The sequence below is a fragment of the Pseudopipra pipra genome, chromosome 22 (genome assembly GCF_036250125.1).
Source record: "Pseudopipra pipra isolate bDixPip1 chromosome 22, bDixPip1.hap1, whole genome shotgun sequence".
Classification (NCBI taxonomy): Eukaryota; Metazoa; Chordata; class Aves; order Passeriformes; family Pipridae; genus Pseudopipra; species Pseudopipra pipra.
In genome coordinates, this window is record NC_087570.1 from 4,807,218 (window position 1) to 4,830,939 (window position 23,722).

A 23,722-nucleotide genomic window follows, 5' to 3' on the forward strand; every position below is an offset into this window, starting at 1 on the left:
CTGATTTCCCTGCTCCCTGTTCTCTCCCTGCTCACATATCAGAGTGATGGATTTCACCCCCTAACCCCAATCCAGACTGAACCTAATAGTAAAGTGAGCAGAGGTGGGGAGATGGAAAGAGGCAGCTGGCAATAGTGCTGTGGCCAGGTACTCATTAAAGCCTCCTCCAACTCTCACAATGACTATTAATGGCTAATTAGTCGAGCTCCCAGTGCCCCCACTGCAGCACTTTAACGAGCCTCACTCTTCAGTACACACAGAGAAAAGGGGGGTCTGCATGGCAATGCAGGTGCCCTGCTGGCACTGGGGCACCCCCAGCCCGGCCAGTGGCCCAGGAGGCAGCTCTGCTGTTGAACCCAAGGGTGGTGATGGGTTTGGGTGCCTGTGAATCCAGCCCTGCTGTGACAAGTCTCCTCCCTGTCAGCGAGCAGGGGGGGATGCTGGTGGCTCTGCTGCCCCAGGAGGGCAGGAGCAGGCAGGAGATGACTTGCAGCCTGTGCTGATGGTGGCCTGCACGCTCCTCTGGCTCCTCCTGTAATTTATGGAAGCCCCATGGTTTATAAACTGTGGTGTTGGAATGATGGATGGCGCTTGTTTAATGCAAGTCTGCCTTTGGTGCTGCTACTCCAGCAGCTGCTGATTTGTTTTCTTCCCTCCCATGCACCAGAGCCAGCACTGAGCTGGCTGGGATCAGGACAAGGCACTGATTTCTCTGACCTTGGTATAGGCATGAGCTTGTTCCTTTTCCTCCTGCTCCACCAGCCCCCTGCTCTCCCCTTTGCCTCGGGAAGAGCTGGGTACAGGGTGGAGAGCAGAGCACACAGAAGGAGGACAACAGGACAGCATCCCTGGAGTGCCAGTGGGTTTGCTGAGGGCAGGAGAGGGAGCAGGCAGCACAGAGCACATGCCTGGCAGCTGCACAGAGCCAGTGCAGGACACAGAGCTGCCTCTCTGCTCTGCAGCTGGACCTCTGGAGGGGACTTCACTCTGCCTGGTGTTCCAAGGGCTTCCTGCCTGCTGGGCCTGGAAGACATTAATGCATTCCCAGCTGCTCTGCCTGGCTGTCCTGAGCATCATCCTCCAAGAGAAAAGAGGATCTGCTGCCCTCCCAGCAGCTCGGTGCCAGGCAGAGGCAAGAGCCAGCCTTGCTATGGGGGATGAGGAGAGAAGGAGCCATGGCAGTGGGGCAGGACTGAGCTGGCTTGGTCCCACTGGTGTCTGTCAGGGAGGCTTATTCATTGCTTGGTGGTGCTGTGTTACATGACCCATTTGAAGCTTTTTCTTGTCTGTTTTGAAACTGTGAAATGAGGCGCGGTAATCAAGGAGGGTTTTAATAACCATCCCAGCTCTGACATTTAAATTACAGATGGCATTTTCAATTAAACAAGCACTCTCAGCAGGTTTAATTTAGCTATCAGTTCTGCTTTGTTCTTTAAGTGTTTCCTTAAAAACAGTGATGAATTTAAAACTGGCTCCAAAGGGAGAAGGAGCCAAGAAGGGATTGGAGCTGGCTGGAGAAGGGGAAGCCCTTCAGGGGATGCTGAGTGTGCAAAGGGAAGCCAGAGACTGAGGAGATAAGATGTTAAACTCCCTCAGCACAGATCTGTGCACATGCTGCTGTTCTCAAGTGTCATTTTGTGTGCCTACATGTGTGTGCATACAGTCACAACTCCGTGCTTCCAAATGCAGTGACAGCCAGACTTGAGCACCCCATCTCTTCTGTGGCTGATCAGCTCCCTGTGTGCCTGCTTGCATTCCTCTGCTCCTTTGAAGGCCCACTCTTGTCCTTTCTATCTCTTTACACATCTGTGCTCCCATTTTACCAGGGCACCCCAAATCCCCCTCCATACATGAGCTCTCACTGTTCATTGCTTGCTTCTTCCAAGCAGGGCTGGGGCTGATTCCACCTCTGCATAAAAACAAACCTAACAAGACCATAAAGGACATGGTGGGAATTATCTGTTTGGTTCAAACCTAATAGTCTCCCTGATGGCTCTGGCTTGCTTTCTCCATTAGTTCCTGGATGTGCTGGTTTCTGATACACTGAGCTTGGTTTGCAGGTCCTTATGAGCCCTGGGAGCTGCTGCTGCTCGGGGCTGCCTGTGCTGAGAAGTCCCTGCCTCCAGGTCTCTCCCAAGAGGAGGTGAGAGCAGCAGAGAAAGGGAAACAGCATCCTAGTTGTGTCCTAGAGCAGGGGGAAATGCTGCTCTCCACAGCCTGGGTTGCCTGGCACTCTGCAGGGGAATGATCCCCGGGTGGAACTTCCCCTGTAACTGAGGCAGGGGTGGAGCTGGGGCAGCCTCGACCTGTGTGTGCCTGAGGCTGCTCTGCTGCCTTGCTTGTGGGGTGGACACAGCTGTTCTTTCTCCTTGCCTGGCCCTCTGCACTCAGTGCTCAAATCTCCAGGTCCTTGTGGTTCCACATGCTCAGGTCCTGCTGTTCTCCTCTTGGTGCATGGCCAGTCTGGGCACCTGGTGCCTTCACACTGCAAAGCCACAGGGCTGCAGCTTCCAGATCACTTCCTGATCTCCAGGGATGAAACCCTGCCTGATTTTTCTTGAGATGTGTGTGTTTCCAGCCTTCCATGGCAGAGCTCACAATCCCCTAGATCAGAAACATCTCCTGTTACCTCCACACCCGGGTGAAGCAGCTGGAGCTCTGCCCAGCACAACTGCAGGTCAGGGATCACTTGTGACACTGATGAAGGAAACTCAGTTCGAGTCATACAAAATGGGAAAGTTCTGCCTGGGCCAGAGCTCAAAAATGGAATGGGATTAGGAACTGTAGTGTCAATACCTGGCTCTGTGTGAAGGTGGAGTTCAGGACAACTTGGCCATTGTGTGCTTACGGTCCCCAGCTGGTGACTTCAGTGACAGAAGGGTCACATAAATTAAGGCCAACTGTCCTGGCCCTTCCTTTGGGGGAGCTGCTGTGGCACTTGGAGAAGAGCCTTTCCCCTGGTGCCAAGGAGACCCCCTGCTCCCTGTGGTGAGGAGCCTGCTGTGCTTCCTCCCAGTGTAAAACAGGGCTGGATAATTTCATCACCGCTAATAACATTCCTAGCGAGGCAGGCTACAATAATGATAAGGGTAATTGAATCTCATGCTTCAGGGATAAGCCTCGCTCAGGAGGGGGATCAGGGAGGAATTCATTTCCCCCTTCCCTGTGGAAGCTGCTTTGCACAGTTGATCATTTGCATTGAAAGGCAGATGCTTCCCCTGGCACAGGGGCTGGGCTGACCCTGACAGTGGGGATCCAGCACACTCCTGCTGCCTGCTGTCTGTCCTGCCTCTCTGATCCGTGGCAAAAGGTGAGCCTTTGCCTGCAGTCATTCCAGGAGAAAGTGGAGAGGGTGGTGAGGGCAGGTGAGGCACTGCCTGCCCAAGTCCATCAGTCCTTCCAGCCTGCAGGTTGTGCTGAGGGTTGTGTGAGTGGACAAGGGTGCCAAGGAGGAGCAGGAGCAACCTGAAGTTATCTCCCATGAGTTGTGTTCCTGTGCAGCTTGCTCAGTGCAGAAAAACATGTGAACAAGTTTGATAGTGGCAAATTTTAGTATGTCCAGAGCCCTGGTTTGATTATTAACATTGTGGGGGGATGAGCAAACCTACAGGGACAGGCAATGAAGTGAAGAATGTGAAGGCAGGATGTCCTGAGGAGAGAATACCAGCTCTACTGTCAGCCAGCATCTCTTGGCTGTGGTGAATATAAATCTCAGGACTTAGAAAGTCTCTTCTTACCTGTCATCAAAATAGCAAAGAGTTCTAATTCCTCCAGTCACATTAGAAAAATGGTTCATAGTATTTATGGTGCAACTTAATTTCAAATACCATAATTTGAGAAAGTCCTGGCTGAGTCAAAACTTAGAGGAGTCCTAGGAAGCAAAATGTGTCTGCATAACTTTTTTGTTAAACTCCCAGCTCCTAATTCCATCTAGAAGTGGATGCATTTCACTGGGGTCTGAGGGGATCTCTTAATAGCCTTCTCTTACCTCAAAGGAGGAATGTCATTTAATTACCTCGTTTATGCTTGTTGGGAAGCTTAAAGTGTTCTGGGCCAGGGGAATGAAAGGAGCTATAATTTGTTATTATTTGTTAAGAATGAGCCACAGAGTGATGCAGCTCAGCTAAAAGGAGCTTTCAGACGTGTCTGACAGGGTGGGAGCTCTCACTGGAAAGACCTGGCTGGCCAAGCTGGAGAGAGACATCTGGCACACAGTGGGAGAAAGACGTCAGCACCCAGCCATCTGCCCTGGTGCCCTGGCTCTGCTGCATGACCACCATCCTTTAAATGGATTTATTTCCCCCAGCTCATGGTCTGGGTTGGAGCCGGTGGTGGAGTTGTCTCCAGGTCTCTACGTGGGCACCTGAGACTTTGAAAATGAAATTACATGTTCAAGGGAAACCATGCAGAGCAACATATCGAATCCAGCAGCCCAGAGATGTTCAGGAGTCTTTTTCTTAACTTCTAGGAGGAAAAAATTCCATACTCAGCTGTGCTAGTCCTGGAGGGAGGGCCCAGGAGGCAGGAAAGCATTTCTATTCATTTTTTTCACCTTAGCAGCTGTGAATTATTCATGGAGCTCCACTGACTTAGTGCAGGGGGAAAGATTTCCTGTTCATTATTTACTGATCTCTTCAGGAGCATTACACTTTTTTCTTTTCTTTTTTTTTTTCATTTTTTTTCCCTTTTTTTTTTTTAATCTAGGATCTCTTTAGGAGCAGGAGAAGTTTCTTCCCCTGGACTTTCAAGGAGTCCTTTGCCATGTACCTTTGTTATTTATTCTTTATAATGAAGCTGCTGGAATTAATTCCTGAGAAAGACAGTGTAAAGAAACATCCCTGTCATTATACAGTCTTCAGAATTGTGGTTAAAAGATTTCCAGGTGGCAAGTGAATGCCCCAGTGGAGTCTGTGTCAATTGACTCCTGATGTGATTGATGGTTGTGGTCTGGTACTGAAGCTGTCCTTGATGTCTATCATGTGCTTCCTTCCCTGGCTGGGAGCAGGGGGTGAGAAAACTGCTGTGGGATGCACAAAAAGTCCTGGCCTGGGACTGGGTCTCTCTTGGGGATACCAGTCCTCAAAGCACGCAGGATATTGAGGCAGTACCATCAGATTCTTTGGTCAGAGCTGTGGTGTGTGGGATCCCTGCCCTGCCCCAGTGTCACTCCTGGATCATCAGGCACAGTCTGGGCCGTGTTCCTGCCCACTCTGGGCTCTCTGATAATCACAGGCTGGTCTGTGCCACCATGTCCTGTCTGCTCTGGGCTGGGGTGCCTGAATGAGACAGTGACCTGTCTCTGTGTGTGTCCCATTCACTCACATCCCTGCACATGCCAGGAGAACACTGAGTTTGCTTCTTGCTGGAGTTTTGCTCTTTTATCTCCCTCTCTCCAGCCCTAGCACTCTGTACAAACACAGGTGCCTGCTGGCTTTTTTTAAGGGGCATTTGCTGTTTCCTGAAGGTGCTGTTCATCCTTATCTAGTGATTTGCAGGTACACACAGGGTAATTTCTCCAGGGCTGTTTCTGGGGGGGGGCTGTGATAGTGTCAAGTATTTAATTGGGCTCTGTGGTCTCTGAGCCCAACCTCAGACTCCTGATTACCTGTGTGGATGAGCCAGGGAATTGCTGCTGTGAATACTGATGAAGACCAGCGTTCTGTGGGAGCCTGCCAGGCTGGGGGGTGATGAACAGGGCCAAAGGTAAGACCCAGAGAGGGGAATGACCACTGCTGTGGGGGGCAGAGTGGATCAGAGGGTGTGAGTTGCACAGCAGGCATCGCTGTGGAACACCCTGTGGCATTGCCCTTGCAAGCAGGGCAGTGTCTGGAGCAGAGCCTTTTCTCTGGGACACTAAGGACAGAGAGGAGACACTGTGACCCTTTGTGTGGGTCTCTGTATGTCCCTGTGGACATGCTCAGGCTGTTATACATCACATCCCATTGTTGTGCTCTGTCTGCTCTGGTTCGTGCTTGCTGTGCAAGCTCTGCCTGTGCACAGCCCAGCAGGGCTCGTTCCCAGGAAAGCTTCCTGAACGCTTCTGAAACACCAGAGCAGCAAAGTGAATTGAGGCATGGAACATATATTCACAGTCCAAAGGAAGGCAGCAGTTCATCTGGGCAGGAATTGCTCCCAGCCTGACTATCCCACCTCCCCATACACAAGATCATGACACTTAGGAAGGAGCAAATGTGAAGGAAGGGTTTGAAAGCAGCCTGGAAGAGCTTGGCTGGGGTTTCTGGTCATGGCTTACAAGCCATTAGGAAAACAGCAGCACCTCTGCCTCTCGCTCTAACACCCTCTGGAGACTCAGGTTACCTGGCCAGGCTGCAGCGTGGGGAGATAGGGAAATGGGAATGATTAAATTATTCAGGCAGTTCAGAGGTCTCTTCAGGCAGCTGCTCCTCGGGTGTGTGTAAGGGAGGGTTGTAGCATTGCTGATGAGTGTCACCCATAAGGGAGGAGAGCCAGAGTGTGTGGCTGAAGCTGAAGCCTGGCAGTTCTGGGCTCAGGGTGTTCACTGGCACTGACCCAAGGGCAGGGCAGGACAGGATGGGCTTCAGTGCCTTGACAGGTATCACTGTCAGCACTGCACCACTCTCTGACAGCGTGGGCCTTTTTTTAGCCTCACACGTCAGACACTCTCTGGGCACCCCAGGGCTGGGCACCCCAGGGCTGGCTCTGGGCACCCCAGGTATCCTGGCTGTTTCTCTGCCTGGTGGATGTAACAACCCTTCCAGCACTTTCTGCCCCTCAGGTGTGCAGCAGGACGTGCTGGGGAGGGAGAGCTCCTGTGCCTCCCCATCTGACACCAGCTGGGTAGTGTTGTTGAGGGAGGTAGACCTTGACACTGCAAATGTCATGGAAGTGACTTGGAAATGAGATGAAATGTCATTCATTTTGCATGCAGGCAAAAAGCACAGTAAATGAAAGGATTAGATGGAGTATGCTTGAAGGGAGAGCTCTTGTCCTGATCAATAATTTAAAAATTCCCAGGCAAGTGAGCGTTAGGGCTGCATGTACAAACCAGTTGTACAGCCCTTCCAAGAAGTTATTAAAAAGACTAGTTTGCTCAGATTTACTGGTTGCAATTGAGCTGAAGGTCACAGTTAAATGTAACTGAAACTTATGCATGTGTAGTAATTCCTAGTTCCTTCTGTTCAAAGCGCCTAAAACTCTGTCCTTCCTGTGATAGCATGAGGGAGAATAAAAACCTGAGTTAGCCCTGTCTGCTTAGAGGAATGGCTTTGTCTTATTGAAGTCGTAACAGTTGAAGTACTTTTTCTGAATGTGTGCTGACTGTGTCCAAACTTTTATTCCAAGCAGCCATGGCTGTGTTGGAGGCTGTACAAAGCAGGGAGTGAGGCTTGGATGGGGAGGCAGCGTGGTTCAGGAAATGTGGGCTTGGAGTTCCTGGCTGTGCTCACAGGCTGCCTCAGGGACTCCAAGGCAGGCTTATGTCTCTGCCATCCCTGTGCTAAAATAGCAATAATGGCTCATGGAAGACAATAAAATCTGCTAATAGTGCATAAGCACGTGGGTGTATCATGGCTCATGTTCCTGGAGCAAGCACTGTCTAGATATAGGTCAGGAATTAATGCATCCTATGCTTTTTTTGTGTGTAAATATGATCTTGCCTTTTAGGCTTACCAGAGCCCCTTTCCCCCACCTCTTTTCCATCCATACTGAATCCCAAACTCTCTGCTAAGAACAGAAGCACTGACCTTCATGACTGTCTGTGAGCAGCATCTCCTTTCCTGTGAGGAGCATGTCAAACCATTACAGCAGCCTCTCATTTCTTCCAGCTGAAACACCCAGTGGCAACAAAACAGTATCATTTCCTTTGTTTTATCTGGTTTTCCTCATAAAACCTGCTAACACTGGAATGTCTAGAGAAGTCCTGTGCTTCTTCAAATGTGCCACATTTTCAGCCCAGGCCGTGACAAACGGTGGCATCAGCAAGGGTTGGTGTTCCTTGCTCTCTGAAAGGCTGGTTTGAGGGGTCTCACCTCAGACATTCCAGTAAACAGCCCCCCGAGGTGTCACAGAGGAGCTGGTGTTGCCTCTGGGGATCCCCAGAACCGGGTGTCCAGTGAACCCCCCTGAGCAAAGTGTCAGAGCCCCGATAGTGAGACAGGAGGGGCAGTTTGTGTGTGCTGGTCCAAACCCCTCCCAGACAGGGCAGCAGGCTTGTCCCAGGGCAGGGTACAAGGAGTGTTTTCATAAGTATTTCAGTGGGTTGGGATCAGTGAGTCCTCCCCCTGCCTCTGTGCCCTTCTGCCTGACTCTCTCACACCCCAGTGCTGTGTTCCATGACTTTGTGCCCACGGTGTTGTTTGCTCACCAGCAAGAGCTGCCTTGCACAGGTCACTGCTGGGTGCACTTGAACCTGATTTGGTCCCCACTGATGGTGGGTACCCGAGTGTGTGCTGTGCAGGATGGGGGACACAAACATCTGAGAAGGGTGGTTGGGGCTGCTGCCTGATTTCTTAAAATGTTGCTTAGAAACCAAACTCGATATTGCCGAATTCACCAGATCTGCAGTGCAGAACTCTCTGCACAGGGAAAAGGATTTCTTATTTTTATTATTATTTTCTACTTTTTCCCCCCCCCCTCTTACAAGAAATAACTCACTTTTCAGCTGTTGGAGAAGGTGGTAATTGATCTAGAGCTTTGCAGCTTGCCTTCCGGAATGGTTTTATTCTTAATGTAGGAATAAAATTCTGTTAGGTCAAATATACAGCAATAAATACAAGAAGCACATTAACTTTAATATATTGGATTATTCCACTTGGTGGTGACGGGGAAAAAAACAAGATTTAATTCCCCTGGCAATGCAGGCAAAGAAAATCACTTTCCCTGCCCATTTTTTTTTCTCTTAAGTCATTTTTGTCTGTCAATGCCAGTGCTGCAGGCTTTGACAGGGTTTAATTTTAATTCTTATTTTTTTTTAACCTGGTGTGAAAGTAAGAAGTGTTTTCTCCAAGTAAATTGTTCACAAATTCACTCAATGCCTTTTATTTCTGGCTGCTAGAGATTCCTCCCCTGGTGGGATGTGTGGAGCTCTTGGTGCCATCACAAAAGTGGGGATTGCTCTGAGCTGGCAGGGTAGGGTGGCTTTTAGCTTCACTTTTGGTGGGGCAGTGAGTTCAACACAGCTGTTCTCCTTTTTCCAGACGTGCTGGTGTTGGTTTCTGTTCCTACCCTGGAGCTTCCCAGCTAGAACTAGGATCTGCTGCTCCATGCCAACTGTTTCTGTGATGTACCACCACCCTTCAGGGCTCAGGGCTCCCACACAGTGGTGACTGTGCCCAGCAGGGCATGGGTGTCTCCCCAGTGCCATGCCTTGCAGTGCTGAAGTCTTTCATCAAGTCCCATAGTCAGTCCTTGTGCCAAGCCTTCCCTCATTTTTCTGGGGGAGTGATGACATTGGATCCTTTTCCTACAGTCCTTGATTTTCCCCAAACTTCTATTTTATACTGGAAAAAGGACAGATGAAAAGAGGCAGGAACAATCTCTTTGCTTGTCATCATGGCAGACAGATGGGTAGAAGGTGGCTCTGCTGGGGACCAGGCAAGTAGCAGAGAGACTGGAGCAGGGATTTTGTGTGGATAACAGAGAGGAAACATCTCAGCACGGTCAAGGACTGCAGAAAGGATTTGCAGATGGTAAAGCCTTTGGAGCCAGAAAGCTTTGAAAGAAGTCTGGGTGAATCTGTGCTAGGAGGGTGGGGAGGGGTCTGCCTTGAACAGGAGAAGGGGAATTAGAGCAGACCAGCCTGGGGGGTGTGGTTGGAGGTGTGTGTTGGTTCTAAAGCATCTCTCTCTCTGTGCAAATTGGCAAGAGAGGCTGGAGAAAAAGCAAGGCAGGAGTGTCCATGTGGTTAACTGAGTGTTTGCAGTGTTTTCCTCCGTCCAGGCAGAGTTATCGCTCCAATAAGCAGAGCTCCTGCACCAGCACCCAGACTCCACCTGATTGTGTTTGTCTGAGACGAGAAAGACTTCACGATAATCCTGCTGGCAATTAATTGGCTTTTGTTCAGCAAGAGTGAACAAGATCTCATCTTAATCTGTTTCATTATTTCTCCTTGTATAGCACAAGTCAACACAAGATTAGGTTTAATTTACAAAAAAATGCAAAGTCATTACTCATATCTGGATCAGGATTTTATCTGCTTCGTTTTGCAACACTTTGTGTGTCAATATTAACGGGAGGAGCTGCACGGTGTGTGGTGAGGTGGAAACAGCACTGCTTGACTTCAGGACCTTTTGCAGGGATTGCAAGTGGCAGAGCTCTGATATCACTCTTCCTCTACAGAGAAGGAGCTCTGTGCTCAGGGAAACCAGGGTTTATGTACCCTGATGCATTTCAGTGCTTCTGGACGTGGTACCTACATCCTCAAGGTGCTCAGTGGGAGGCCCCTCGCTGCCAAAGCTGCTCCCCTCCCTGTCAGTGCCCCCGTTCCTGCTGCAGGGAGATGTTTCCCCACCATCCATCAGTCCAATGAGCTCTCCTATGACTTTATTGCAGCCTCTCTGCCGCTCTGGGAGCACTGATTGCACTGTGGTTAATGGGTCTGCACAGGCACCAGCTGCAGATGAGCTGCTCTGAGTGCCTGCAGGGGAGGTCAGCCAAGGGCATGTGGGATGTCCCTGGGACTCCTGACTCTCTGGGAAGGGCTGCCGAGCTCCGTGTGCAGGGAGGGTGGCAGGAGACCCTGTGTGCCTGGGCAGGGTGCATGTGGGGACACAACCCTGCTGCTCTGGGTGACTCTTCTGAGACTCGTGGCTGGATTAAGGTTAGAGATACTCTGCAAGGAAAGGCATGTTACTGATTTGAGTGATACTGATCATAAATCAATGCTTTAGGGTAGTGTTGAGCAAGTTGTGCTGCTTCCAATCGAATTTGAAAGGCCTTCATCTGCATTCAGGCAGCTTTCGCTGCTCTGATCAGTCATTACAGCCGAAAACGCTGCCAGCATCCAAGAGAGGTGTGCTGTGTCTGCTGCCCAGGGGGCAACCGTACTTCCAAAATGTGTGGGGGCGTCTCCGATGGCAAGGAAAAGCATTAGGGTCTGCACAGCAAAGGCTGCTCTGCAAACCGAGCCGGGCACTGCAACAGGACGAGGAGAAAACGCTCCCTCGTGCCTGAGCTGCCGCCAGAAGAAGAAACAAGGTGCAAGAGCTCAGACACAGACCCAGGGCGGTCCCTCTACATCCCCTGTGCATCTGTCTCGGCACGGAGGGAGCCCCGCGGGCTCCTGCCTGCAGCCCGAGTGCCCTCTGCTGTCCCCGCCGCGGGACCGCGCTGCTGCCCTGCCTGCCCTGCCTGCCCTGCCTGCCCTGCCTGCCCTGCCTGCCCTGCCTGCCCGGCTCTCCTGCTCCTGGGACATCCCTCCCGCACTCACCCACCGGCACCGTGCGTGTCTGGTTCTGGGTGTCCGTGACCCTTCGCTTTGCTCTCAGGAGCTCCTGTGCCCGGAGCTCGGCTCTCTCGGGCTGTCCTTGTGCTTTTCCAGCTTCTGTGAGGCTTCCCGGCTGAACTCCTGTTCCCCCCGTAATTCCAAAGGGGTTCCCCAGCAGGAAAGCACCTTTGAGTCCTTCTTTCCCTATTAGGTAGGGAGACCGAGGGCAGGGCAGTCGCTGCCCAGGGAAATCGGGAGGAGCCAGCTGGATGGAAGGAGGAGCAGGGATCAGGTCAGCTCAGTGCCGGGGCTGCTCACCCGTGCACTCTTTTGCCCCCCGAGGTGTGTGTGGTGTGGGACAGCAGTGGAGGAGGTGAGGGAGTGGCTGTGTCTGAACCGCAGAGGGAGGTGTGTGCCCCAGGGAAAGCTTGTTCACCAGCCCAGAGCTTTCCAGTTCTTGAGGGGAGTTCTACTCTTGACAGGCAAGGATAAGTCCTTGGTTTTCCATCCCTTTTGCAACCCTACTCATCTCAGCTGCAGCTTTAGGCCAAATGTCTCTGCTGCAGGAGTGACTGATGCTCTGCTGTCCTGTCTTTCAGGAAGTGCCATTCCCAGCCTCTACAAGCTGTTTGATTTAGAGGAAATTAAGCTCCTAAGCCATCCTCCCTTTTACAACTGGCTAAAACAGCTGGGCTGCAAGCAACAGGGAACTGTCAGACAGATTATTTTTATTTTCTCCCCCATCTCTCCCATCCCATCTTGAATTGCCTGGTGGGGGAGAAAACTCTTCCATCTGTCCACAGCCCCCCAGGTGGGCAATAATAGATGCTTCATATAGAAAAATTCAATTAGACTTGACAAGAGATATATGATAGTACTTCCTTGCCAGGGCCCCATCTTGCTCTGTTCTGTTCCTCTGCAAGAAACTTGCTATAGAAGCTGTTGAGAATAAAAAACCCCAAAGCAACCACTTTTTAAGTATTTTTGGCCGTATTATAGTGACATTTATAGCCAGGACCAGCTGTGGTGGGCTGTGTAGAAAAGAAAAATTACAGTGGCATCTCATACAACTGCAGCCACCAAGGTGCAGGTGGCTACCCAGGACTGGTGAGGGCAGGACAGGGCTGTGTGTTGTGCTCTACTAGGGCTTCTCTTGGTGCCTCTGAGTACTGGAGCAGCCAAGGTAAGAGGTGTGTTCATGTGGTGTCTTGGCCAAGAGTGAAGGGTTCGTGTCTTAAACTCTCCAGTTCTCTTCATCCAGCTGGTCCATTCCAGTGTGGGGCGTTTGGAGGACAGTTCCATTCTGTGTTTGGTGTAGCTCAGCAGTGCTGGGGTGCACTGTGGGTTTGATGTGCAAAGGGAACAGGAGCCCTTTCTGCAGCTCCTGTTGCTGTAACTGGGACTGGGAGAGGACCCTTTTCTGTGGTTTCAGTTTGGTTGTTTTTTTGGGGGGGGTTTCTACAACATGAATGCTCCAGCAGCACTCAATTTTTGTTTTAATGCTCAGATTTCTAAATACTCTGAATCTGGGGGTTGAGAATATTATAAATTACTTGGGGTCAGAGATCTTCCTGTCTGTACAGCATGTGTCTGCATTGGTCACCAGTGTTCCCAAAAGCTGCTGTGCAGTGTCACACAGCTGCCTGCTGGTGTTGGCACAGCAGAAAGCAGAAAGAACTGGCACTGAAGCTGTAACAGAGCCCTGCAGTGGCTGGGAGATTTAATACATCCAAGCCCTTTTGTCACAGTTGCACTGACTTTCTGTAATCCCATGAAATTGTATCATCTCAATTTCCATGAAGTCTGGAACATGTGAGAGCCCATTACCCATCTCTGACAGGTGAATGGGCAGTTTGGAATTGGATGTACGTGTGCAATGCAGATCTCAGTATGTTCACACTTCTGGTATTTGATCAAAATTCAAAAGGCATTTGGAACAAAATATTTATAATGTGAGCAGGATTTTTTTTCCCCATGTGCCCAGACACTCACTTGCTTTGGGATTCTGACTGATGTGGCTGAATGCAAGGGGTAATGGCTCCCTTGAGGTCAGCAGTGACTTTGGGGAGCAGCACTTGGGGGCAGAGGTGGCTGTTCTCTGCAGGGAGGCTGCAGGCACTGAGTTCCTTGGAAAGCACCTCTCTGAGGGAGTGGGAAGGTCAGGACAGCTTTGCAAGATGCCCCTGCCAGCCAACATGAACAGCATGAGGAGGGTAAGCCCCCAGGCAGCTGTTCATGGTAATAGAGCTGCTGGGGAGGCTTTGTGTGTTTAGTGGCTCAGCGTAGATAAGCCCAAAGTGGGAACCATGGCCCTACCCTCTAAGTACAAGGGCCACAATATCCGAAGGCTTAATCCTGAGGTTTATCCTGACTCTGAGATGGTGGATTAGGAAAGGTTCCGTTTAACAATTGCATCAAGATGTGGAATATTGATCCCCTTGCTGCACTGATTCCTTAGGGACAGATGGAGGGCTGGCTTCTTCTGTGGGGCAGAAAGTTGGCAGCGAGTTGAAGATTAACCAGTCAGCTGCACTAAAGGCTGTGGTGAATAAAGCAGCAGTTGTGTGACTGTGTGTGCAGGGGGGATGCAGGGGAAAGAGGTAAATTGTGAACTGGTTCTGGTGCCTCCTGGGTCAGAGCTAAGGCTGAGCTCACAGTAGAGCCAGTGACTGTTGACCTGGGAGGGTGTCTGGCATGACTGGGCTTTGTAGGAGCCCTCCTGGGCCTTCTCTGTGCCTTGCATGAATTCTCACTGTGCTTTAAGTTCACTTCTGCTTGCTGTTGCACTGCAGACCTGCTGCACATGGAGCATTTCTAATGGATTGAGGAACAGAGCAGTTCCTCTTCCAGGGACACTTGTGGTACCACACAAGGTACAATGACTCCTGGTTTTGGGTAGGACTGGCTGATGTGGCTCCACATAACTAAACAGAGAACATGTGCTTGAACACAGGACACAGACACCCAGCACACAAGGGAAGATCCACACACAGCTGTGTCACTTTATTAGGTTTGCCTGGGCTCTGGCACAGCGTGGCCATGGTTTGGGAGCCCTGTGTGCCCGGGGCACCCAGGGGCAGCCCTGCAGGAGCCCAGGGAAGCAGCGTGCACAGTGCCCAGGGGGAAGCTCTCCTTTGGCTGCAGGCAGGAGCAGTCACTGCTCAGGTAAAGGGGCACTTGGATGCAAAGTGGCAGCCCGGGGAGGGAAGACAGACAGACACAAAAATACAAGTGCCTTCTCTAGGCAACAGCAGCTCTGTTAGGGGATGCTCTTCTGAGGGGAATAACTACAGGGACAGGCTTGGCTCAGGAGAGCTTAGGGGTCTGTTCAGAATGGGGATTCACAGCCCTGAGTGATATCAAGAGGCACAAGTGGGAGAGTGAAGTGCTGTCTTGTCAGTGAACACATGGAGGAGGCAGACAGGTACTTCTTGCAGAGATGGAGTGAGGCAAAACAGCTTTGTGTGTGCAGGGTATCTCCTCCCTGCAGGGTCAGACTGGGTGACCAAACACTTGCACAAAGCATGCAGAGGCCAGGGAGGGGCATGTTAGTTTGTTTTCATTTGTTCCTGGACCCCACCCCCAATTTTTCCTAACCTATTTCCCTAAGTTGTTGTCATATCTCTCTCTCTCCCAGCAATTACTGTCAGTTGTCATCTGTCTGAGGGAGCCAAATGAAGCCCCAGGGTTGGACACCAGACAGGTTTCTGTTCCCAACACTTGCCTCGATAAATGGATACTGGGAACAGTTTAAGGGAAAAGGATCCAATCCCTCTTGTTTTGCATTATCACTAAAAATTAAACTAATAGCACTTGGCAGCCAAGCTAGAGCCCCTCTGTGGTAAGCAATGACATCTATTGTTTGTAAATGGGAGAAGCCAAGGTTCTCACTTGCAGGCCATGGAAGCAGTTGGTGACAGAGCTGTGACAAGGCTCTGGGTTTCCCTGGTACGTTCTCAGGCACAAGGTCTATGTTTTTCTTTCCTACTTTCTTCCACTCTTCACCTTCCAGAAAATATGCCTTAAGTGCCCCTCTAAGTTAAGGAGTGCCCAAGTCTGGGAGCAGGCAGGAGGGGTGTGTCTGGCTTGGGGTTAATGGCTCAGGAGAGAAGGTCTGCAGGACTTTTAGGTCATCTCCCGTCTGATGGAGAACATCAGTGCAAGTGGTGAGGCTGAGCCTTGTGGTGCAACCTCAGATCCATCCCCACTCTTTGCACAGTCCCCCTGAGGAAGGCTGGGCGCTGGCTCCCGGCGTCTTGCAGGCGCGTTCCTACGCAGAAGGGCCCAATGCTCTACAGCCAGAAGCAGCACCATGCAGAGACCATCCAGAGGCCGTGGGATGCCCTGAGGGAAGTCAGCTCCAGCATGCAGGCCCCAGCTGAGCGTGGCTACGGCTCCACTGTCACGCTGCTGTTGGTGACACGGGCGCCGTACCAGCCCTTCCAGAACAGCGTGTCCTGGCCGCCGTGCTCAAAGCGCACGAAGCGCACCCCGGGCCCGTACTTGGAAAAGGTGTGGGAGATCTTTGGGACAAGAGACAAAAGGGTTGTTGGTAAGCATCAAACCACTGTGAACCTACAGTGCACAGAGCCTTCAGCCCCACAGCCCCCGTCACACCTGCCAGGCTGGGTAACAGCGGGGACATTTACAGTGGAAGGAGCTTTGATCCCATTATTTTTTTCAGAACCTCTCCCACTTGGACATCTCCTTCACTTTACACCTGCAGTGGTAACTCAGCAAGTTTCCAAGTTTCCTGGAAGGTAGCCTCCCAGTATAATCCCTTTGTTTAATCACAGGGTCATGGCTCCAGAGAACACGTGACAGAGCCTTCTCCTCCTCCAGGAGAACTTTCCTGTTTCCCTCTGCTTCAAAATATTCCCGATTCATGCAGGTTGGGTGTCACCTGCTGAGGCTGCAACTCACCTCAGTCCAGCTGCCATCGTTGTCCTGTGGGATGGTAACAGTCTCACTTTTGTACTCAGCCAGCACATCCTCGTTCTCCGAGAGCAGCTTCACGCAGAGCTCGTAGAGGCAGCCGGCGTCGCGGCGCCCCGCGTACCTGCAGGGACAGCCCGCTGCTGGCACCCCTGGCAGCTCTGCAGAGAGCCAGAACACGGGCTCTCCACTCCCACCAAGGGCCTTGCTTTGAGGTGGAAATGGTTCTTGCCCCAGCCCACCACCTCCCCTCATTCACAACACTTTGGAGTTCATGTGCACCAACACTCTGAAGCTTGTGGGAGCTGCCTGTGAGCCCTGTTCCACTCCCAGGGCATCCTGGCAGCTGGGGTTTTAAGGCCCAATATATATGAGGTATGTGCCTTCCCTGCCCTTCCTTTTCTTTCTTGGCTCTCTGCCTGCCTTCTGAGGCATCCTTGCTACTTACCAGTCTCTTACCACAATTTTAGGCTGGGTTGTGTCCATCAGCTCTTCCCAGTAGCCCTCAGCCCTAAGGTCAATGACCTGAGCCTTTCGACACCATCTGAAAGACAAGATGTTATTGGTATCACGGTCTCTCCTGGGACTGGGGGAACCAAAAATGTTCCCTTCCCTAAATAAGAGAAGAAAGCAGCCTTACTCATAAGATGTAACAAAGTATTTATGGACTTCTTCACTAGGGAATTCTTTTCCAAAGTCCCCTGGGAGCTCTTCAATTTTCCAGCCATCACCTCCATTCTCTACCTCTCCCCAGTGCTCCAAGTCTTCTGCAAATGGCAGAGAAGAGACTTGGATGAGTCTTAGTTTCTGTGGGCCTGGGGAACCTGACCATCTCCCACTGGAACCTTCTTTTGGCTTGTGAAGGCTCAGTGTTAGACACAGCACTCATTTTGTATGTAGACTATAGATATGTTAAGTAGAGGTCAGGCAAAAACCTTTAGTCTGGCTGAGCTTAGTACTACCAAACTTTAACATTCCCCAGCAAAATGGCTGTGTAGTTGTAGGTTTGTCTAAGGAAGTACTCCAGGGAAAGGATTTAGATATTCTGAACAGTGTATCAGCACTTCCAGTGGTCACAAGACAGAAACAGCCTGGGGAGAGATGCTGATTGCTTTATTTCTGTTTTCTAAATCTCTAAGTGGTATTTTCAGAAGCAGTAAGGCCTTAAACATAGGGCTTTTCTGGTCTTAGCCAGAGGGAGCCTGGATGTTGGAAAAGCTTGCAGAGTCAAATGGAGAAGCTGTGTTGATATTGCTTTGGTCTGTGATGTGTGAAATTGTTGCTGCTTGGGTTGTGAGGCTTGTTTACTGCTGCTTATTGCTACTGCAGCCCTGGGAAGTGAAGCTCATGGATCCAGAATAATGGCACGTGGGGTACGTGGGCTGTGTGGGGAGGGGAAAAACATGATTTGCCTGAGCTGCTCCAAGGAAAGAAGCCTGAAGGGCTGGTGAGCTGAGGGCAGACAGGCCCCTGAGCAGGGAAAGGCTTCCTCTCTCCTGTCATGGTTTGGCAAGAAGCAATACAGAAACAGATGCCACGACCATTACGGCACTGGACGGGTTCTGCAAAGGACATTTTTGTCTCTCAAACTTGATTTGGATCCCTGCAGAGGTTATATAAACCTTATGTGAAGTAAAGCCCTTTGCAAAGACTGATTATCAAAGGCCTTTGTGCCCATTAAATGATTTGGCTGCGTGCAATGAGTGATTTGACTCTTGGGCAAGGAGAAAATTCTGCAACCTGACAGCAGCTAAGATCTGCTTTCAAAGAGTGGAAATGCCCAATTCTCTGTGACTGGTTATCTCTCTGAAATCTCGGGGCAGGTTGTGCTTGTCTCTCACCTTCACCACATGGGTTCTTGATGAGGTTCTTCCTTTTCTTACTCAGGAAGTAGAAGTTTTGCCAGTTCTCTGCATCCTCCTCTGACTCTGCCCCAGTGAGCCCTTCCTGCTGACACTTCAGGATCCACAGTGCAGCTCCATCGACCAGGTTCTTCCACTGGCAGCAGACCAGGCGACACACCAGCACCAGATCCACTGCAGGTATGGCAGCCAGGATTCGGATCAGGACTGCTTCAGGGAGGGACTCCATCCCTGGGCTCAGCAGCGTCAGACACTGAGGCAGTAGGAAAAAAGGGAAAGTAAGTGTGTTATTTGAAGGCTTGATTTTGGGGCCATAGATTTCTCCCTGACCTCAGGGCCTCCTGACACCCATTAATATGCTGAAGCAGATGAATATTTTATGTCCTAAGTGAAAGCCCTGAGTTAAATCCCCCCCCAAAATGGAAGTACTTGACATCTGCAGCTGTGGGCAGCTTGTTTGTTTCCCAGACTGGCATCAGTCCTTCCAGAATGTCTGCTGCTGCAAAAATCAGCTTCTTAATAATTATTTCCTCTGCAGAGGGAGGCAGAGGGGGTGTTTGTTCTGCCTTTAGGAACATCCCTGATAACAAATGCTGCAGAGCAGTACCCAAATATCAGTGGTGAGCATCTTGCAAGCCACCCTTGCAGTGGTTCATTCTGTGTCTGATAGGCTTTCCCTCAGGGGGCTGGCACTTAATCCCCTTAGTCACGAGCTCCTATAAAGTACAGGTCTGAGCATAGCTGAAAATAACTCAGTTGATATTTTCTAATATTCCATTTTCTATGGCCTCATAACCTGAGCCATTAAGTCAGAAGTGTGTGCTAATTCTGGCCTCCAAACAGCTCTCTGCTGCCCTGAGGCCCAGGTGCTGCAGGACTAAGGAAAGATGATGGTGCAGTTTCAGAGCCCCTGTCACCAGTGACGGATGCACTGTGACACTGCTGCTGTGTCAGCTGAGTCCTGGGGCTGGGAAGCTGCTAAGACTGCAGTGAACTGCATGGATGCAGCCAAACTCCTTGGGAACGAGTCATTAAGCCTGGGAGAGCACCAAGAACAGAGGGGAAATATCCTGACATGTGACTTGAAGAAATACAGCAGTACCAAACCTGGCAAGGGAGGGAAGAAATAAAGAGTCACTGCTGTAACAGCATCCTAAATCTAGATGTTCAGGTGCAGAGCATCGTGTGTTCTCTATCTGCACTGCAGCCAGCACGGACAAACTGTCATTTAAAATTCCCTGGCTTTTCTGGGGATAGCATCAATGATTTCCCATTCTCCCCGCTTCCAACCCTCCAGCACAGTCCTGAAGGCTAAAATGTAATTAAAAAAAAAAAAACAAAAAACAAAAAACAAACAAACAAACAAAAAACCCAGAAACATGAGCAGTCTTGCTGGTTTGATCTCTTAAAGGAATTTCAGAGGCCCCGGCTGCTGATGGAGCACCTCCGCTCTCCTCGTTAGCGAGGATCCCCCACGCTCGGGAGAGGGACGGAGGTACCTTCCCTTTCCCACCGCAGTTCACAGCATCCTCCCCCAGGACCGTTCCTATTCCCCTCCGGGACCGGCCCGCATCACCCTCCGGGACCGGCCCGCATCACCCTCCGGGACCGGCCCGCATCACCCTCCGGGACCGGTCCGCGTCCCGGCATCGCGGGCAGCGCCCACCCCGCGCCGTGTCCCCGTCTCTCCCCGGAGACAGCCTGGGACACCCGCAGGGGCTCGGGGGGACACCGAGCGCTCTTACCTGGGCAGGAGCGCCGGGGCCGGGCTTGGGGCCGGGCTGGGCTGTCCCGACACAAGGCTGCGGTTCGGGAGGGCGGTCCGGGCCGCTCTGATAAAGCCCGGCGGCCCCGCCCGCGCTCCTCCCTCCCCCGCCCCGCGGAAGGGCCGCGCCCGCACATCCGGGGCCGGAGGGCGCAGGTCGGTACCGGAGCGGGGCCGGGGCCCTGACCCGGAGCTGCTCGGCCCCGGCCCGCCGGGCTGCCCGTGGCTCTGCCCCTGCCTTAGGCAGAGCCTGTGCGTGCCCCGGGGCTGTGGTTCCCCCCCGCCCTCAGCCATGACAACCATCGGCGACCTCCCCGAGGACGTGCTGGTGCAGCTGCTGTCGCTGCTGCCCGCCCGGGACCTGCTCCGCAGCTGCCGCCTGGTGTGCGCGCAGTGGCGGTACGTGGTGGACCTCAACACCCTCTGGAAGAGAAAGTGCCAGCGCGACGGGTTTTATCAGCAGAGCCTGGACAGGAACATCTCTGACTGGAGGGTCTTCTATATGCTCTGCCACTTGAAGAGAAACTTAATCAAAAACCCCTGCGCTGAAGGTTGGTTTCGTTATTTTAGCAGTTAAGAGTTTCCGAGAAGTCAGAGTGAGTCAGTATATCCTGCATGACTCAACTGCTCGTGCTCTAGGACTGTCCAGCTGCTGGTGGAGCTGTGCTGGGTCAGATCCAGCTCAACACCAGCAATAGAACTGCTGTAGGTAGACGGGTGTGTATTTACCAGTGCTTTGTGGTTGCAACCAGAAAAATCTGGAGTCACAAGGCCCCAGCACTGCAGACGGTGACAATTAATTTGCACAGCAAGTACAAGGTGGTAATGAAACCATCGGGTATTGGCAGTAAACGTCTGGGCAGCTGGAGAACTTTGTGTTATCAAAGACTTGACTAATAGGACTACAGTAACTCTGCTTTATTGCTGACGATGAGTTTGTGATGTGGTCAGATGGTTTGTGATGTGGCACAGCTACCTGCTGTGCCAGCTGCTGACAGCCCCATGAAAAGCAACCTAATGACAGGAGTCACTTCCAGGTTGTAGGAAAAATACAGTGGATCTGAAAACTCCATGTAGCTTAATAAAATTCTCCTGTAGCTGACTCTTTAATGAAAGCAGAGCTCCTGCTGGTAGCTGAAGTGAGGTCCTAACCCTCATCTTGGACACCTGTGTTTGTAGAGAAATTCCAGCACTGGACAATTGACCGCAACGATGGAAATCAATGGCAAATTGAGGATCTGCCTGGAGATCATGGAAATTTGATGCCAGACCCCACAGTACACAAATACTTTGTCACTTCATTTGGGTAAGAACTGGATTGCAGTAATCTGGAGCTGGGAAACCTCCTTTCCCCTGTGTGTCTGCACAGGCACCATGGTTAGAAGGCTTGAGGCAGGTCACTGAACCTTAGCCCAGCTGTGGGAAAAGGAAGGAGCTTAATTAAACCTTTATGCCAGTTAGTCTAAAGAGACAGGGTACTGCTGAGAGAATTGGTCACAGTATATGCCAAGTTTTTCTGTCTCTACCAGGAACCTCCTGTAATTTTTAGAGTTAAAATCACCCACCTGGATTTTATAGTTACAATAACTCTCCTCTGCCAGAGTTGATGGGCAAAGGTGACAGCTCTGGCAAACATAATCAGCTGCACTTACCTGACAGGGCTCTGGAACCTCCAGGAGTGGTAGGTGTGTCATGCAAACAGTGTCAGCAGAGGAGGATTAGCTGCTTTTACATGCACTAGGCAGTGGTTTCCTGTTCCAGTATACAAGTGCAGGGACCTCTCTTAATCCAGCTTGTAGGTAACTATTCCTTTTATGTGGGGTGAAGCTAATTCAGTTCATTTCCTTATCCAGTTCTGGCTATGGAAAAGGCAGGCCTTAGCCAGGTCAGGTTTGTGGGCCTTCAATGCCTGGGCAGGCAGTAAATCTGTCAGGGAAAGGACAGGGACAGTGAGAGGGAAGAGATGTTTTGAGGAACTGTGAGTATTTCTATGGCTGTTTCAGGTTATGCCTCAAGTCTCAGCTCATTACTCTGAAGAATGAAGGATACCAAGATCAGCTGATGGATGAGATACGGCCTGAAATTGTAGTCAAGGACTGGTAAGAGGATGCACTGAAAACTAGAATTTCTGGTATTGGCCTAGAATTAAGCTAGGCCTGTGGAGCTTTTCATGCTATAAAAATCAGTTCTTTATCCTTTGGGAGTTGTAGCTGTCAAGCAAAGCATAAGCTACATCTGAGCTTATTAAAGGGGTGCAAGGAGGTGGCAATCCTGGGAAGTTATAGAACTTCTCCATAGCTATGGGGATGACAGTCCTTTCTGTGTACAGACAGGGATCTTCTTGGAGACTGTTTTTGAACCCCAAGGGGAAGTGAAGGCTGTACATACAGCCCTGGGTTCCTCTCCCTCCCCAGGTATGCTGCCAGGTTCGACTGTGGGTGCCAGTACGAGCTCCGGGTGCGGCTGCTCTCGGCCGATTACATCGTCCTGGACGAGTTCGAGCCCGAGCCCGTGATCATCGAGCAGTGGAGTGATGCCAAGTGGAGAGAGGTGAGCAGCAACCCCGGGGGCAGGAGCTTTTTATCAGTTTTGTGGCACTTGAGTCTTGCCAGTATTACTTGGCCAAAAGTCCCAGTGGACCTTTCTCTGCTCTCCAGCCTCCTTTATACAGCAGGTGAGTCAGTCCTTGCTGTTGATGATGCCAAAGAAGCAGTGCCCTGATCAAGTCAAGTTCCTTTTTAGGTTCCCAGGATTTTCTAGATAATATCCCCTGGGCTTCTGTGTATTCAGTCTTTTTAGTTGTTTCTGGGTTTTACCTAGTTTTTGTCTAAATAACTAAGTCACAAGAGCAAATTGCTGTTTTATTGGATCAAACCCCTTTGTTTCAAAACTACTGTGCAAGGATGGCCAAGTATTGCAGACTTAACTTTTCTTAAACTGTTAAAGGTGTTTAACTGGTTTGATTTTCTGTAACAACCACATAAGTAACATTCACATTAGATGTTACTTATGTGACAAATGCACCTAAGAATTGAGCTTAATGTTAGTTTGACTCAGAGAACATTTCAGGGCAGAAGGCTGAGTGAGAGGCTTTTTCTGCCCCATTCCCCAAAAAAGGGGTATGGTGCACTTTCAGTGAAAGGTATCTTGGTCTCAGGAAAAGCTCAATGACTCACAGACTGTAGTTGTCTGAGGTTCAGGTCTAGTTAGGCAAATTAAGAGGAACTCTCTTATTTCTCTCCAGATTTCCCACACATTCCGGAATTACCCAGCAGGAGTTCGCCACATCTTTTTCCAGCACGGAGGGCAGGACACCCAGTTCTGGGCAGGATGGTATGGGGTCCGTGTGACAAACAGCAGCATCACCATTGGGCCCCACACATTGTTATGAAGGCACAATAAAATGGTTTGCTTTACCTCAGGACTGTAACCAGGTGGCCTCAGGTGCACTTTTTGTCTGTACTCCCTGGGTGAGTGTCCTTTGTCCTGCCAACACAAGCAGCTTGTTTTTCTTGTTCACAGCAGAGCTTGTTTTGTATTGAACTGTGTAACCCAATATAAAATGTTAAAGCAACGCCCAGCCTCAATCTGCAGTGTTCTTGTACTTGTTACCTGCAGGCTCTTGCACCAAACTCCACCTTGCTAATGCCACCTGTGGGTGAGAGGTCTCCCATGGAAAGGGGAGAGACCAGGGTACAGCCTTTCCTAGGAACTGACAGAGTCCACATATGTGCCAGAAAAGTGGTGAAAGCTCCC

At 50.8% G+C, this 23,722-nt stretch overlaps 2 protein-coding genes and 1 long non-coding RNA gene across 3 annotated transcripts in view; 2 read left to right on the forward strand and 1 right to left on the reverse strand.

Moving 5' to 3' along the window:
- LOC135425870 (uncharacterized) overlaps positions 1–19,786 on the forward strand; it is a 54,269-nt gene extending 34,483 nt beyond the window's left edge. The window contains exons 3-4 of the long non-coding RNA XR_010435786.1: positions 18,227–18,381; positions 19,613–19,786. This is a non-coding gene — a long non-coding RNA (uncharacterized LOC135425870). The remainder of the gene's footprint in view (positions 1–18,226; positions 18,382–19,612) is intronic.
- On the reverse strand, positions 14,382–20,032 carry LOC135425868 (F-box only protein 2-like). The gene is made up of 6 exons (XM_064678606.1): positions 19,947–20,032; positions 18,181–18,454; positions 16,980–17,106; positions 16,788–16,883; positions 16,328–16,463; positions 14,382–15,927 (listed from the first exon to the last, which is right to left on the reverse strand). The coding sequence occupies exons 2-6, from the start codon at positions 18,428–18,430 to the stop codon at positions 15,793–15,795; spliced, it is 744 nt and encodes a 247-aa protein (XP_064534676.1). The 5' UTR covers positions 18,431–18,454; positions 19,947–20,032; the 3' UTR covers positions 14,382–15,792.
- A 48-nt stretch (positions 20,033–20,080) lies between these two features.
- On the forward strand, positions 20,081–23,540 carry LOC135425866 (F-box only protein 6-like). The gene is made up of 5 exons (XM_064678599.1): positions 20,081–20,517; positions 21,146–21,272; positions 21,970–22,065; positions 22,381–22,516; positions 23,211–23,540. Exons 1-5 carry the CDS (start codon positions 20,259–20,261, stop codon positions 23,355–23,357), a joined length of 765 nt encoding a protein of 254 aa, XP_064534669.1. The 5' UTR covers positions 20,081–20,258; the 3' UTR covers positions 23,358–23,540.
- Positions 23,541–23,722: the final 182 nt, after the last annotated feature.